This window comes from Cuculus canorus, chromosome W (genome assembly GCF_017976375.1).
Source record: "Cuculus canorus isolate bCucCan1 chromosome W, bCucCan1.pri, whole genome shotgun sequence".
NCBI classification, from domain to species: domain Eukaryota; kingdom Metazoa; phylum Chordata; class Aves; order Cuculiformes; family Cuculidae; genus Cuculus; species Cuculus canorus.
In genome coordinates this window covers 22,270,653-22,285,890 of record NC_071440.1, presented here as the reverse complement: position 1 = coordinate 22,285,890, position 15,238 = coordinate 22,270,653, and the positions used below count along the sequence as shown (strand labels likewise).

General features: G+C 46.1%; 1 protein-coding gene across 9 annotated transcripts in view; it reads left to right on the top strand.

The window, feature by feature from the left end:
- LOC128850214 (transcription factor 4-like) overlaps positions 1–15,238 on the top strand; it is a 79,043-nt gene that overhangs the window by 27,024 nt on the left and 36,781 nt on the right. For 7 of the 9 annotated variants that reach the window (XM_054053203.1, XM_054053202.1, XM_054053208.1 and 4 more), the window contains 2 exons: positions 1,533–1,662; positions 1,964–2,013. The exons of 1 other annotated variant lie outside the window; for it this stretch is intronic. In XM_054053203.1, coding sequence (XP_053909178.1) covers positions 1,533–1,662; positions 1,964–2,013 — 180 coding nt within the window. The remainder of the gene's footprint in view (positions 1–1,532; positions 1,663–1,963; positions 2,014–15,238) is intronic. One more of the 9 variants, XM_054053200.1, reaches the window with a different exon arrangement.

Genomic DNA, 15,238 nt, shown 5'->3' with positions numbered 1-15,238 from the left:
TTTTATTCTTAATTTTCATTATTCTTTGATTTTATCATTCCTAATTTTCATTTTTCTTGGATTTCATCACTTTTCTCTTCCTTTTCCTTTGATTTTTATTCTTAATTCTCATTATTCTTTGATTTTATCATTCCTAATTTTCATTTTGCTTAAATTTCATCACTTTTATCTCTCTTTTCCTTTGGTTTTATTCTTTATTTTCATTATTCTTCGATTTTATCATTCCTAATTTTCATTTTTCTTAAATTTTATCACTTTTCTCTCCCTTTTCCTTTGGTTTTAGTCTTAATTCTCATTATTCTTCTGTTTTCTCCTTCCTAATGTTCATTTTTATTGGGTTTTATCATTCCTAATGTTCATTTTTCTTCGATTTCATCACTTTTCTCTTCCTTTTCCTTTGATTTTAGTCTTAATTTTCATTATTCTTTGATTTTACCATTCCTAATTTTCATTTTGCTTAAATTTCATCACTTTTCTCTCTCTTTTCTTTTGATTTTAGTCTTTATTTTCATTATTCTTCGGTTTTATCATTCCTAATGTTCATTTTTATTGGGTTTTATCATTCCTAATTTTCATTTTTCTTAAATTTCATCACTTTTCTCTCTCTTTTCCTTTGATTTTATTCTTAATTTTCATTATTCTTCGATTTTATCATTCCTAATTTTCATTTTGCTTAAATTTCATCACTTTTCTTTTCTCTTTTCCTTTGGTTTTATTCTTAATTCTCATTATTCTTCGGTTTTATCATTCCTAATGTTCATTTTTCTTAAATTTTATCACTTTTCTCTCCCTTTTCCTTTGATTTTATTCCTAATTCTCATTATTCTTCGGTTTTCTCATTCCTAATGTTCATTTTTCTTGGATTTCATCACTTTTCTCTCTCTTTTCCTTTGGTTTTATTCTTTATTTTCATTATTCTTCGGTTCTCTCATTCCTAATGTTCATTTTTCTTCGATTTCATCGCTTTTCTCTCTCTTTTCCTTTGATTTTATCCTTCATTTCCATTCTTCTCCGCTTTCACCATTCCCACTCCCCATTTCCGTTGCCGTTCATCCTCCTCCTCTTTCTTTCCTTTCATTTCCCCCCTCCATTCCCCCCCCTTTTGCTTTTACCCTCCTTAAATACCATTTTTCTTCCCTTTCCTCCATCTTTCCACTATTATCGACTTTTTGTTGTTGTTCTGCTTTCGCTTTTCATCGCTTTTACGCTCTCCGCTCCCCTTCCCCTCCGCTCTTTGGGCTTTTATCGCCCTCTCCATTCCACCACCGCCGCCTTTTGGGGTCTCCTTTCTCCTCCTCCGCCCCCGACGCCTCCGCCCTCGCCCTCGCCCTTCGGCCTCCGTCCCACCCAAAGGCCTCTCCTCCCGACGCGTTGGGTGGTGTCTCCTTTAAGCCCTCGGAGCGTGGCTCCTCGTTATTTTTAGGCTGCTAATGAGGAGGAACGGGCGCCGTTGGCAGCCACGCGCCAAACCACGCTTCTCGCTCGCTCTCTCGCGCTCATTTTCTCCCGCTTTTCTCTCCCGTCCCTTCAAGCAAAGTCTTCTCGGCGCCGAGATGGAGATGGGCACCGCCACCGCGCTGTCCCCCACCAAGCCCGGCTCCCAGTACTACCAGTACTCCAGCAATAACCCCCGCCGGCGGCCTCTCCACGGCACCTCCATGGGTGAGTCCCTTGGCCTTCAACCTCTCCGCCGTCTCCTTTCCACCACACCGCGGACTTTCATTCTATGAACGTCACTTCTTTGTTGAGTTCTCCTGCAAACCCCAACCCAACAAACCCCACCTTGAAGCCTCAAAGCTTCCACTCAAAACATCCCCACCTTGAAGAGCTCCGAGGGCTTTTCCGACCCAAAGCGTTGAGCGCGGGGCAGCGGCGATTGGTGGAAACGGGGAGCGGGAATCAAAAAACCAAAGCCGTAAAGACGTCCGGGGGTTTTTTTTATTGTCTTTTTCTTTCCTTCTAGAAGTCCAAACAAAGAAAGTTCGGAAAGTTCCTCCGGGTTTGCCATCTTCTGTAAGTACCCCTCGGCTTTCGGTGTTCCCGGTGGGTTTCTTGGGGGGTGCGGGGCAGGAGAAACCAGCTCCCGGGAGGAGAAGGGAGCTGCCGCGGGCGGATGGCAGCTCCGGGGGGGAGAAACGAGCTCCTGGAGAGAGACCTGAGCTCCAGGCGGGGAGAATGGACCTCTCGGGGGTAAAAACTTCTGGAGGTAGACCTGAGCTCCAGGAGGTAGACCTGAGCTCTTGGGGGTGGGACACTCCGGAAGGTAGACCTGAGCTCCAGGGGGTGGGAAGCTCCGGGAGGTAGACCTGATCTCCAGGAGGTAGACCTGAGCTCCGGGAGGTAGACCTGATCTCCAGGGGGTAGACCTGAGCTCCAGGAGGTAGACCTGAGCTCCAGGAGGTAGACCTGAGCTCCAGGAGGTAGACCTGAGCTCCAGGAGGTAGACCTGATCTCCAGGGGGTAGACCTGAGCTCCAGGGGGTAGACCTGATCTCCAGGGGGTAGACCTGAGCTCCAGGGGGTAGACCTGAGCTCCAGGGGGTAGACCTGAGCTCCAGGAGGTAGACCTGAGCTCCAGGGGTAGACCTGAGCTCCAGGGGGTAGACCTGAGCTCCAGGGGGTAGACCTGAGCTCCAGGGGGTAGACCTGAGCTCCAGGGGTAGACCTGAGCTCCAGGGGGTAGACCTGAGCTCCAGGGGGTAGACCTGAGCTCCAGGAGGTAGACCTGAGCTCCAGGGGTAGACCTGAGCTCCAGGGGGTAGACCTGAGCTCCAGGGGGTGGGAAGCTCCGGGAGGTAGACCTGAGCTCCAGGAGGTAGACCTGAGCTCCAGGGGGTAGACCTGAGCTCCACGGGGTAGACCTGAGCTCCAGGGGGTAGACCTGAGCTCCACGGGGTAGACCTGAGCTCCAGAGGGGAGAAATGACCTCGGGTAGAAGCTTCTGGAGGTAGACCTGAGCTCCAGAAGGCAGAGATAAGCTCTTGGGGGGGCTGGGGGGGCCTCGGGCCTCCGGGAGGTAGACCTGAGCTCCAGAGGGGAGAAATGAGCTGGGAAGCTCCTGGAGGTAGACCTGAGCTCCAGGGAGGAGAAATGACCTCGGGGGGAAGCTCGTGGAGGTAGACCTGAACTCCAGGGAGGGAGAATGACCCGAGGTGGGGGGTGGTGTGGTGGTGGTGGAAATTCCTGGAGGTAGACCTGAGCTCCAGGGGGTAGAAATGAGTTCTTGGAGGGGAGAAATGAGCTCTTGAAGGTAGAGATGAACTCCTGAGCGAAGGGAGAAATGAGCTCCTGGGGGTAAACGTGAGCTCCTGAGGGGAGGAACGAGCTCCAGGGCTCGTAGGGCGCGTGGAGCTGAAGGTTGAGGCCAAGGTAAGGAGAACGGAAGCAATGCCAGCGCTTGGAATCGCCCGTCGGGAACGAGCGAGGTGAGCACCGTCTGCTTTGGTGGTTACGTCGCAGCTGCTTTTATGGACTTGAACCTCGCGGGAGGTGTCGGGAAGTGGATTTTGGGGCTGTTGCCGTGGGCCAAGAGCTTCATTTTCATGGATTCCCTGAGCAGAAGGTGGTTGGGGTCGAGGCCGGGTGTCATCCGCGGGGAGCCGGAGCTGTTGCAGGTCACTCCAAGCTGAGTTGACCGTGAGCTATGATGGAAGAAGCTTTCTAAGGAGGCTTCCAGGTGCCACCACCTCCACGGGATGTCCTTTTTGGCGTTTCTCCTGACTTATCGACTTGGCGCCGTCACGAACCGCTGGCGTTTGTTGGGTCGGGGAAGTCCTTTGTTCCGTAAACCGAAGAATTCGGCTCTTCGCTTCCATTTTTCCCACAATCTTTGAGGTTCTTCCGCTAAAAAACTGCTGCGAGGGGCAAAAAAATCGCTTGAAAATCCATTTAAAACCTCAAAAATTGAGGATTTTAGGGAAAATATGCGACATTTTGGTAACTATGGCGTCAAACTCTGTTGGGTTTTGCATTCCGGTGTATTTATTCTTATTTTTTCGCTTTAAAACCACATGAAAACTATTTTTAGATGGATATTTTTAGACGGATCTCAAACCGATAAGGGATTTGCTCCATCTCGACCCCTTCGAAGGAGCTGAGCGGCGACCGATTCTTACAGAATTGGCACTTTAATTGCATTAAGGGGATGTTTTTCCCCATAAATCCCCGGAATTTGGCTGCTCGGGAGCCAAAGGATCCTTGCAAAGCTTCATTTTTTGCAGCCATTGCGCTAAATAATCGCTTTATTTCTTTATTTCAAGCTGCAAAAGAGCTTAAAAAGTGCATTTAATGGAGTCAATGGTTGTCATTATTCCACTCGTCGAGAAATCCAAATGGAAATAGTCTCGGGAAGCTCGGAAAAACCCAACGGAAAAGCTCGACTTTAAGTTGCCGTTAAAGCTCCAAATCCTCTTTTTTAGCCGTCGCCTCCGCGCCCCCCGCGTGGGGGGTTTTTTGCCTCCGTTCGGGCTCGCGGCGCCTCGGATTCCGTTCCGGCAAGAGTTAATCCCCTCGCGAAGGCTTCGAGGTGGCCTCGATCCAACCCAAAGTTGAGCTCCGAAGGGGGGGTTTTGGCGGCCGCTCCTCGGCTCCGTCTTTGTGGCGACGCCGATGGGTTCTTTCCCTCCTCCAGCGGACAAAAAACCCCCTCAAAATCACCTCCAAAATGGGCCTTTTTCACCCTTCCCCTCATTTTCCCGCCTAAAATTGACCCTTCGGAGGCTTTGACGGGGAGGCGCCAGGAAAAAAGCCGGAAAAAAGACGGAAAAAAAGACTTTGGGGGGGTGGAAAGGTAAAAAAAGGGTTGGAAAAGGCGCTTTTTTGAAGGGAATTCCCTTCAAATCCATTTCAAAAGGGGATTTTTGTAATGAATCGCTGTTAAAATCTATTTAAAAGGCATTTTTTAACCGGAATGGTAACAAAAACGCATTTAAAATGGAGGGTTAAAGGGATTTCCCTTAAAATACATTAAAAAGTGGTTTTTTGAGGGAAATTTTATTGAAATCCATCAAACCCGGGTGTTTTTTGAATGAATTTGTATTAAAATCCATTAAAAAGGTGGTTTTTTTCGACCGGAATGGCATAAAAATACCTTTAAAAGGTAATTTTGGAGGGAATTTGTGCTAAAATACATTCAAAAAAGGTGGGTTTTGAAGGCATTTGTAGTAAAGTCTCTTTAAAACGTTTTTTTTTGAACGGATTGGTGTAAAAATACATTAAAATGGGTATTTTTTGGGGAATGATTTGGTCCTAAAAGGCGTTAAAATGGATATTTTTGACTGGAATGGTATAAAAAATACCTTTATAAAGGTAATTTTGGAAGGAATCTGTATTAAAATGCATTAAAAGGGGTATTTTCTGAGGGGATTTCTATTAAAATAAATGTAAAAGGGTTTATTTTTGACTGCAGTGATGTCAAAAAACCTTTAAAAATGTCGGTTTTGAAGGAATTTGCGCTGAAATACATTTTAAAAGGTGTTTTTGGAAGGAATTTGCATTAAAATACATTAAAAAGTGCTTTTGGAATGGATTGGTGTAAAAAATACCTTTAAAAAGGTGTTTTTTTGAAGCGATTTATATTAAAATGCATTTTAAAAGGGTGTTTTTTTGAAGGAATTTGTACTAAAATACATTAAAATGGGTATTTTTTTAAGGAATGGTATAAAATACCTTTTAAAAAGCAGTTTTTGAAGGAATTTGTAATAAAATATATTAAGAAAGGATATATTTCGACAGAAATTGTATTAAAATACATTAAAATGGTGGTTTTATTAATAGAATGAAATGGTGCAAAAATACATTAAAATAAGTATTTTTTGAACAAATTGGTGTTAAAATACCTTTTAAAAGTTATTTTTTTAACAAAATGGTATAAAAAGATATTAAAAAGGGTAATTTTTGAGTGAAATGGCATAAAAATGCATTTTAGAAACTATTTTGTGTAAGAAATTGTATAAAAAGGGTATTTTTTTAATGAAATGCTATAAAAAGGGTATTTTTTTTAATGAAATGCTATAAAAATACATTTTAAAAGACTTTTTGTAATGAAACTGTATAAAACCACACTGAAAAGGTATTTTTTTTGAGGGAAATTGTATTAAAATGCATTCAAAATGAGCTTTTTTTCAATGTAATGCTGAAAAATAAATTTAAAAGCATTTATTTTGAATGAAATTGTATTAAAAATACATTTTAAAAGCAATTTCTGGTGGGAAATGGTATAAAAAGAAAAAAAGGTAATTTTTGAGGAAAAAAAATGGTATTTTATGAGTTAAAATGGTATAAAAACACCTTATAAAGGGATTTTTTTGAGGCAAATGGTATATAAAGAGGTTTAAAAAAGAAATTTTTGACTGCAATTACATCAAAAACTTTAAAAAGGGATTTTTTTGAGGCAAATTGTGGAAAAAGGGGTAAAAAAGGTAATTTTTGAGGGAAAGGGTATAAAAAGGGGAATTTTTTTGAGGCAAATGGTATAAAAAAACATCTTAAAAAGATTTTTTTTGAGGCAAATTGTGTAAAAAGGGGTATTAAAAAAGTAATTTTTGAGGGAAATGGTATAAAAAACCACCTTAAAAAGAGATATTTTGAGGCAAATTGTGGAAAAAGGAGTAAAAAAGGTAATTTTTGAGGCAAATTGTGTAAAAAGGGGTAAAAAATGGTAATTTTTGAGGGAAATCATATGAAAAGGGGATTTTTTGAGGCAAATGGTATCAAAAACCACCTTAAAAAGATTTTTTTTGAGGCAATTGTGTAAAAAGGGGTAAAAAGAGGTAATTTTTGAGGGAAATCTTATGAAAAGGGGATTTTTTGAGGCAAATGGTATAAAAAAAACTTAAAAAGAGATATTTTGAGACAAATTGTGTAAAAAGGGGTAAAAAGAGGTAATTTTTGAGGGAAAGGGTATAAAAAAGGGATTTTTTGAGGCAAATGGTATAAAAAAAAACCTTAAAAAGAGATTTTTTTGAGGCAAATTATGGAAAAAGGGGTAAAAAAGGTAATTTTTGAGGGAAAGGGTATAAAGGGATTTTTTTTTGAGGGAAATGGTATAAAAAACCACCTTAAAAAGTGATTTTTTTGAGGCAAATTGTGTAAAAAGGGGTAAAAAAGGTAATTTTTGAGGGAAATCTTATAAAAAAGAGATATTTTGAGGCAAATTGTGTAAAAAGGAGTAAGAAAAGGTAATTTTTGAGGGAAATGGTATAAAAAAGGGATTTTTTGAGGCAAATGGTATAAAAAAACACCTTAAAAAGAGATATTTTGAGGCAAATTGTGTAAAAAGGAGTAAGAAAAGGTAATTTTTGAGGGAAATGGTATAAAAAAGGGATTTTTTGAGGCAAATTGTGTAAGAAGGGGTAAAAAGAGGTAATTTTTGAGGGAAATCTTATAAAAAGGGGATTTTTTTGAGGCAAATGGCATAAAAAGAGATGCAAAAAGGTGATTTTGGAGGGAAATAATGCTATTAATGACTATTTTTATGGCCTTCCGCTCTGTTTTCTGCGGAGCAATGATTCCATGTAGGAGTTTAGGACCCGTCGATCGTGGCTGGAAAGGAAAAGTGGGATTGGAGTGACCGGAGAGACGGATATTGGGATTGTCTTCTCCTCGTTAGGTCCCTCCGCGGCTTTCCCAAAGGCCTCGAGTGCCTCACCGGGAGTAAATCGCGTCGGAAAAATCAGCTTAAATTGAGGTTAAAGCGTGCGGCGCGTGGCCCCGCCGGGATTAACCCCGTTGGAACAGGGCCAGAGGAGGCCACGGAGAGGAGCCGAGCGCTGGACAACCTCCCGGATGAGGACGGGGCGTTCTTCAACCCCCTTGAGCCGGAAAGGACCTCCGCGTCCATCCGGTTCCAGCTTGGACGTGAGGGTCGCGCCGGTTTGGCCAACGGAAGGTGAGGTGTGGACATAGCGGGGGCAAAAAAATGAGGTTCTCCGACTCCGGAGATGAGCTTTCACCTCAGGGTTTGTAGAGCGCTGAGCTTGAGGCAGCGTGGACGTTCTTTGGACCTTCAGGTGCTCCTCAAACCTGGAGGTTCTTCTCAAACCTGGAGGTTCTCCCCAAACCTATAGGTACTCCTCAAACCTGGAGGTTCTCCCCAAACCTATAGGTGCTCCTCAAACCTATAGGTTCTCAAACCTATAGGTGCTCCTCAAACCTGGAGGTCCTCCTCAAACTTATAGGTTCCCCTCAAACCTGTAGGTGCTCCTCAAACCTATAGGTTCTTCTCAAACCTATAGGTGCTCCCCAAACCTATAGGTGCTCCTCAAACCTGGAGTTTCTTCCCAAACCTATAGGTTCTTCTCAAACCTATAGGTGCTCCTCAAACCTGGAGGTTCTTCTCAAACCTATAGGTGCTCCTGAAACCTGGAGGTTCTCCACAAACCTATAGGTTCTCCTCAAACCTAAAGGTGCTCCTCAAACCTGAAGGTTCTCCACAAACCTATAGGTTCTCCTCAAACCTATAGGTGCTCCTCAAACCTGAAGGTTCTCCACAAACCTATAGGTTCGTCTCAAACCTACAGGTTCTTCTCAAACCTATAGGTGCTCCTCAAACCTATAGGTTCTTCTCAAACCTATAGGTGCTCCTCAAACCTGGAGGTTCTCCCCAAACTTATAGGTTCTTCTCAAACCTATAGGTTCTCCTCAAACCTATAGGTTCTTCTCAAACCCATAGGTGCTCCTCAAACCTATAGGTTCTTCTCAAACCTATAGGTGCTCCTCAAACCTGGAGGTTCACCCCAAACTTATAGGTTCTTCTCAAACCTATAGGTGCTCCTCAAACCTATAGGTTCTTCTCAAACCTATAGGTGCTCCTCAAACCTGGAGGTTCTCCCCAAACCTATAGGTTCTTCTCAAACCTGGAGGTGCTCCTCAAACCTATAGGTGCTCCTCAAACCTGGAGGTTCTCCCCAAACCTGAAGGTGTTCCCCCACCGTGAAGGTGTTTTCCAGTCGAACGCAGCTTAAAGGAGACAAAAAGGGGGAGAAAATCTGGTTGGAACGACTGAATTTGGAGGTTTAAATGGCTCTTCTGGACAGGAGAAGGTGTTTTTTTTGGAGCTCTTGGCCATGTTTTTGCGTTCAATTCTTCCCGTTGTGAAGATTTAACCCTTTCCGCCTCCAAAATGACCCTCTGGAGGATTCCTGGGGTGGCTTTGGTTTAACTTGAGCAGAGACTCCCTCTTTGGAGGACGCGAGGAAGTGCAGGAACCTCCGAATCCACCGAGCGAAAGCTTTTGGCCACCAAATCTTGATGATTTCTACGCCGTGATGTCACTTTTTCTCCTCTTGGGAACTCAGGAGGAGAGTTGGATGTCTATATCGGACTTTTTTCTCATCGATGGAGCATCCGGAGTGGAAGAAGCTTGGGAGAAAGGAAGGAACAGCGGGAATGGGCTCTTCTACTCCGCTCCGGTGAGACCCAACCCGGATCCTTTGGACACTTCTGGAGTCCTCAGCGCAGGGAGGACATGGACAGGTTGGTCCAGAGGAGGCCACGGAGATGATCCAAGAGTTTTCTTTCCCTATTATGGATCGATTGTGTTGGTTATGAGCAACACGACGCCCTCAGAGCTCCACTTGGAGGTTGAAGCCTTGAGATGCCACCTCCAACGCGGCTTTGGGGATGGAAAGGATGGCTTCGAGGCTGGGAGATTTCTTGGATTGATCCCATTCTCTTGGTGTTTTCCTTCTGGTTCGGAACAAATCGAGGTCGGAGCGGTGGGAATGGTCATGGCTTGGGTTGGAAGGAGCCTCCAAGTCCATCCGGTTCCTCGCGTGCCCCGAGGAGGAACGATGACCGCGTTGGAGGCTGTGGTTGCTCTCCAGAGTCCCTTCGTTAACGAAGCGGTCGCGTTTGCCCGGGAATCTTCTCGCTGGATTGATTGCTTTTCCAGCCAAGCGAGAAACGAGCTAAAAAAACCCCATCAGGATTGGGAAAACTATGGAGAAGAAAAATGACAGGAAGAGCTCCAACAACAATTAACGTCGTTAAACGCCGCGAGAAGCTCCCCTGACAGCTTCTTGGCACGAAGGCGGCGGCGGCCGACGGTGCCTCCTTGGGCTTTGCGTTGTTGTTTTCTCTTGACGCGGTGGCTGCTCCGTCCCTTCGGAGATCCTTAAGGTCCCTTCGACCCAACCCGGTCCATGATTCCATGAGCTCCACGGTCCCTTCAACCCTAAGGATTCCATGATCTTAAGGTCCAACCCAACCCATTCCATGATTCCCTGGTCTTTAAGGTCCATTCCATCCCAAACCAGTCCATGATTCTCTCATCTTTAAGGTCCTTCCAACCCATTCCATGATCTTTAAAGTCCTTCCAACCCACTCCACGACCTTTAAGGTCCTTCCAACCCACTCCATGAGCTTTGAGGTCCCTTCCACCCCACTCCATGACCTTTAAGGTCCTTCCAACCCACTCCATGACCTTTAAGATCCTTCCAACCCACTCCATGACCTTTAAGGTCCTTCCAACCCACTCCACGATCTTCAAGATCCCTTCCAACCCACTCCATGAGCTTTAAGATCCATTCCAACCCATTCCATGATCTTCAAGATCCCTTCCAACCCACTCCATGAGCTTTAAGGTCCTTCCAACCCACTCCATGATCTTTAAGATCCCTTCCACCCCATTCCATGAGCTTTAAGATCCATTCCAACCCATTCCATGATCTTCCATCTTATCTTTAAGGTCCCTTCCAACCCACTCCATGATCTTCAAGATCCCTTCCAACCCACTCCATGAGCTTTAAGATCCATTCCAACCCATTCCATGATCTTCAAGATCCCTTCCAACCCACTCCATGACCTTTAAAGTCCTTCCAACCCACTCCATGATCTTTAAGATCCCTTCCACCCCATTCCATGATCTTCCATCTTATCTTTAAGATCCTTCCAACCCACTCCATGACCTTTAAGGTCCTTCCAACCCACTCCATGACCTTTAAGGTCCCTTCCAACCCACTCCATGATCCTTAAGGTCCCTTCCAACCCACTCCATGAGCTTTAAGATCCTTCCAACCCACTCCATGGCCTTTAAGGTCCTTCCAACCCACTCCACGATCTTCAAGATCCCTTCCAACCCACTCCATGAGCTTTAAGATCCATTCCACCCCATTCCATGATCCCTTCCAACCCATTCCATGATCTTCCATCTTATCTTTAAGGTCCTTCCAACCCACTCCATGATCTTCAAGATCCCTTCCACCTCATTCCACGGTCTTCCCGATCCCTTCCACCCCATCCACAACATGATGGTCACGACCCCTTCCCGCCCATTCCATCCCTCTCCCATCCTTGACGTCTCTTCCCGCCCTCCAAGAACCTCCTTTCTCCTTTCCGAGGGCCTCTCTTCTCCCACCTTTTCCCATCCAACCCCACGGAGCTCCTTCGGCCGCTCGGCCGCTCTCCTTCCTTGGGTTCCACCTCCTTTCGCCGCTCATTTTGGATTCTGAGGAGCTTTGAGGTGGGGTTGTTTTTTTTCTCTCTCCTGGTAGGAAACACCCGTTTCCCTTTTTGACCTCGGAGCATCTGTTCTTCTCTTTATTTTCCCGTCTCCCTTTGGCATTCGGGAGGTGTGAACGTCTTTCCGATCTGTTGAATGCTATTTAGGGATATTTATGATCACCTCGACGTGACTTGGAGAAGGAAGAGGAGGGGGGGGAAACGCACGGAGCTCCGTGGTGGAGCCGAGAGGAACCTCTTGGGAGGAGGAAACAGCTTGTGTTCACCATGTGCTTCCTGGGACAGTAAAAAGAACAAATCGGATGGAACGCCATGGCTGGAATGCACAAATGGACGTGGAGAAGCTTCTGAGAACCTCACCTTCCATTCCAAGCTGGAAGATCGGTTGAACGTGGACAAGGTGGCCACCAGCATCCTGGCTTAGAGCAACCGGGGGTTGGTGTCCCTCCCCGGTGTTGAATGTTGGGGTCGGTTTGGACCTCCAAGAAGGACCTCGAAGGGTTGGAGAAGAGAACGGAGCTGGAGGACAAAGGCTTCCGAGAGGCTGAGGGACCTGGAGCTGCTCAGCCTGGAGAAGACGAGGCCGAGGGGAGACCTCAGCCCTGGCTGCAGCTGCCTGAAAGGAGGTTGGACCCATTCTCTGATCTTTAGGGTCCCTTCCAACCCAATCCATGATTCTCATCTTTAAGGTCCCTTCCGACCCAATCCATGATTCTGATCTTTATGGTCCCTTCCAACCCAATCCATGATTCTTATCTTTAGGGTCCCTTCCAACCCAATCCATGATTATGATCTTTACGATCCCTTCCAACCCAATCCATGGTTTTCTGATCTTTACGATCCCTTCCAACCCATTCCATGTTTCTCTGATCTTTATGGTCCCTTCCAACCCATTCCATGATTCTCATCTTTACGATCCCTTCCAACCCAATCCATGATTCTCATCTTTACAATCCCTTCCAACCCAATCCATGTTTCTGCCCTTTAAGGTCCCTTCCGACCCAATCCACGTTTCTCCCACCTCGAAGGTGGCCTCCAAGCCAACCATTCCACGATTCTCTTTAATTCCTTCTGCTTTCGATCCCGATTTTTTTTGGGGGGGGGCGCTCGGCACCTCTTTGACTTCTTCTGTGCCTTTCCCCACACCTTCACCTCTAAGAAGGATCCACCAACCCAACTTTCTCCTTCCCGTTCTTCATCCAAACCCCCTGGAAAACCACCGGCCGCAAAGCCTGGATTTGGGAGGAACCCTGGAAGCGAGCGCGGCGCCGCGAGGGTTAACGACATATGCTGTCTAATTAGGAGATGCATTAATGATTATGAATAGGAAATGAGGGAAGAGAAGAAGAAAAAAAGGGACTTTGGAATCCAAAAGGACAACGATTCGGAGGTGGATTTAACGGAGAAAGACCTTCTCGGAGCGGAGCGGTTGTGACTGTGGCACCAAGAAGGTAAAGCCCATCCGTTGGGTCCTTCCGATTGTTTGGTTTCCTTCGAGATCCATCAAAGCCGAGCTGGGAGCCGGCGACAAACATTAAACACAGTAAGGAGGCAATTATGTATGCATGATTTCATCTGCAACTCATTAATATGCAAATGTATTCATATGTTAGTTACTAAATTAAAAATGCAAAGAAGCCCTTATGGTGATTCTCCAATTTTTTGGGGTTGTTTTCCTCGGAGGCGGAAAGAGAAAAAGGTGGAAAAGAAGGAAGTTTTGGGGGAAACCTGCGGCGTTCGGATGGTGGAGAACCTGTTGAGCGCCCAAAAGCCCCAAAATAACACTTTTCAACCCTCAAAATCGAGGGAGGGGAAAAAAAAATATTCCTTTTTTGTTTTTTTCCCTCCGACCGTTTGGAAAGGTTTGAGGTCGGAAGGTGGCGGAGGAAAAGGTTAACGAGGAATCTCGGAGATGGGCACCAATTATGGAGGCGATGGGTAAAAATAGATCCAAGCGCGGCACAAAGGGGTCATTGTTGGGAGCGCTGGAGTTGAACGGAAGCCAAGTCCACCCCCAAGGCCTCCTCGGAAGGGTTTGGCACCGAGCCCTCGCCGTTCGGCTCGCACCTGCGGCCAAGGAAGATGGCGGAGAGGAGCCGCGCAGGGCTTGGAGCCACCAAAAAAAAGGAGGACAAGAGGCGGGAATCGCCTTTTTCCCGACCTCTGCTTCCATAGTGGTCTTTTCCTCTTCCGAATTAGCTCCAGCGAAGGCCCTTCCGGCAGCTCCGGTGGCGAGAGAGGAGCTGAGCGCTTCCTCCAGGCCTGGAGAGGAGGTGGAGGACCTTTGGGTTGGTGACTCTTGGAGTTTGGCTGCCTGGAAGAGAACCGGGGCTTTCCTGGAGAAGATGGAGAGGTGTCTCCTGCGCTCGGGCTGCGGAGATGCCATCAGGCGGATCTCCCTCCTGGGCACAGCGAGAGGACATCGGTGTGTGGTCCTCCTCCTCTTTCTCCTCTTTCTCCTCACTGTGACCTCTCTTTGGCCTCAGACCTTCCCCCTGTCCCCTCCTGGTGGAGCATCATCTCCTCCCCTCGTGGTGGAGTGTCATCTCCTCCTCTCCTGGTGGAGCATCATCTCCTCCTCTCCTGGTGGAGGAGGATCATCTCCCCTCGTGGTGGAGTGTCATCTCCTCCTCTCCTGGTGGAGGATCATCTCCCCTCGTGGTGGAGCGTCATCTCCTCCATGGTCTCCTCTCTCTGAAGGTGTGGACCCGCCATGGTTGGGGTGTTTTGGCCCTTCTGTGCAGAAGGCGGTGGAGGGGTTCCACCCGGGAGCTCGTTAGGTGGACGCCTCGGGAATGAGGTGTGTGATTATCCCTGGAATGTTGTCCCCCCCCAACCCTCAGGGACCTCAGTCAGTGGGAGAACCATCTCTTGGGGTTCTCCGGGGGTTCTCTTGGGGTTCTCCCGGGGTTCTCCGGGGGTTTCCGGGTGCCTAACGAGGGGCGCGATGCAAAGGGGCGTCTAACGAACGAGGGGCACAACGAGGCCGGGGGGCAGCTGTGGGACACCCGGGAACGGGGAAAGAGAGGGAAAGAGAGGGAAAGAGGGAGAAAGGGAGAAAGGGAGAAAAGAAAGAGAAAGAGAAAAGAAAGGAAAGAGAGAGAGAGAAAGAAAGAGAAAGAGAGAAAGAAAAAGGAAAGAGAGAGAAAGAAGGAAAGAAAGAAGGGAGAAAGGGAGAAAGAGAGAAAGAAAGAAAGAGAAAAAGAAAAGAAAGAGAGAAAGAGAAAGAAAGAAAGAAAAAGAGAAAGAAAGAAGGAGTGAAAGGGAGAGAAAGAGAAAAAGGAAAGGAAAGGAAAGGAAAGGAAAGGAAAGGAAAGGAAAGGAAAGGAAAGGAAAGGAAAGGAAAGGAAAGGAAAGGAAAGGAAAGGAAAGGAAAGGAGGAAAGAAAGAAGGGAGAAAGGGAGAAAGAGAGAAAGAGAAAGAAAAGAAAGGAAAGAGAAAGACAAAGAGAGAGAAAAAAGAGAGAAAGAGAAAGAAAGAAAGAAAAAGAAAAGGAAAGAAGGAAAGAGAAAGAAAGAAAGAAGGAAAGAAAGAAGGGAGAAAGAAAGAAAGAAAGAAAGAGAAGAGAAAGGAAAGAGAAAGAGAGAAAAAGAGAAAGAGAAAAAGAAAGGGAAAGAAGGAAAGAAGGAAAGAAGGAAAGAAAAGAAAGAAAGAAAGAAAGAAAGAAAGAAAGAAAGAAAGAAAGAAAGAAAGAAAGAAAGGAAGGAAGGAAAGAAAAAGAAAGAAGGAAAGAGAAAGAGAAGAGGAGGAGAGGAGAGGAGAGGAGAGGAGAGGAGAGG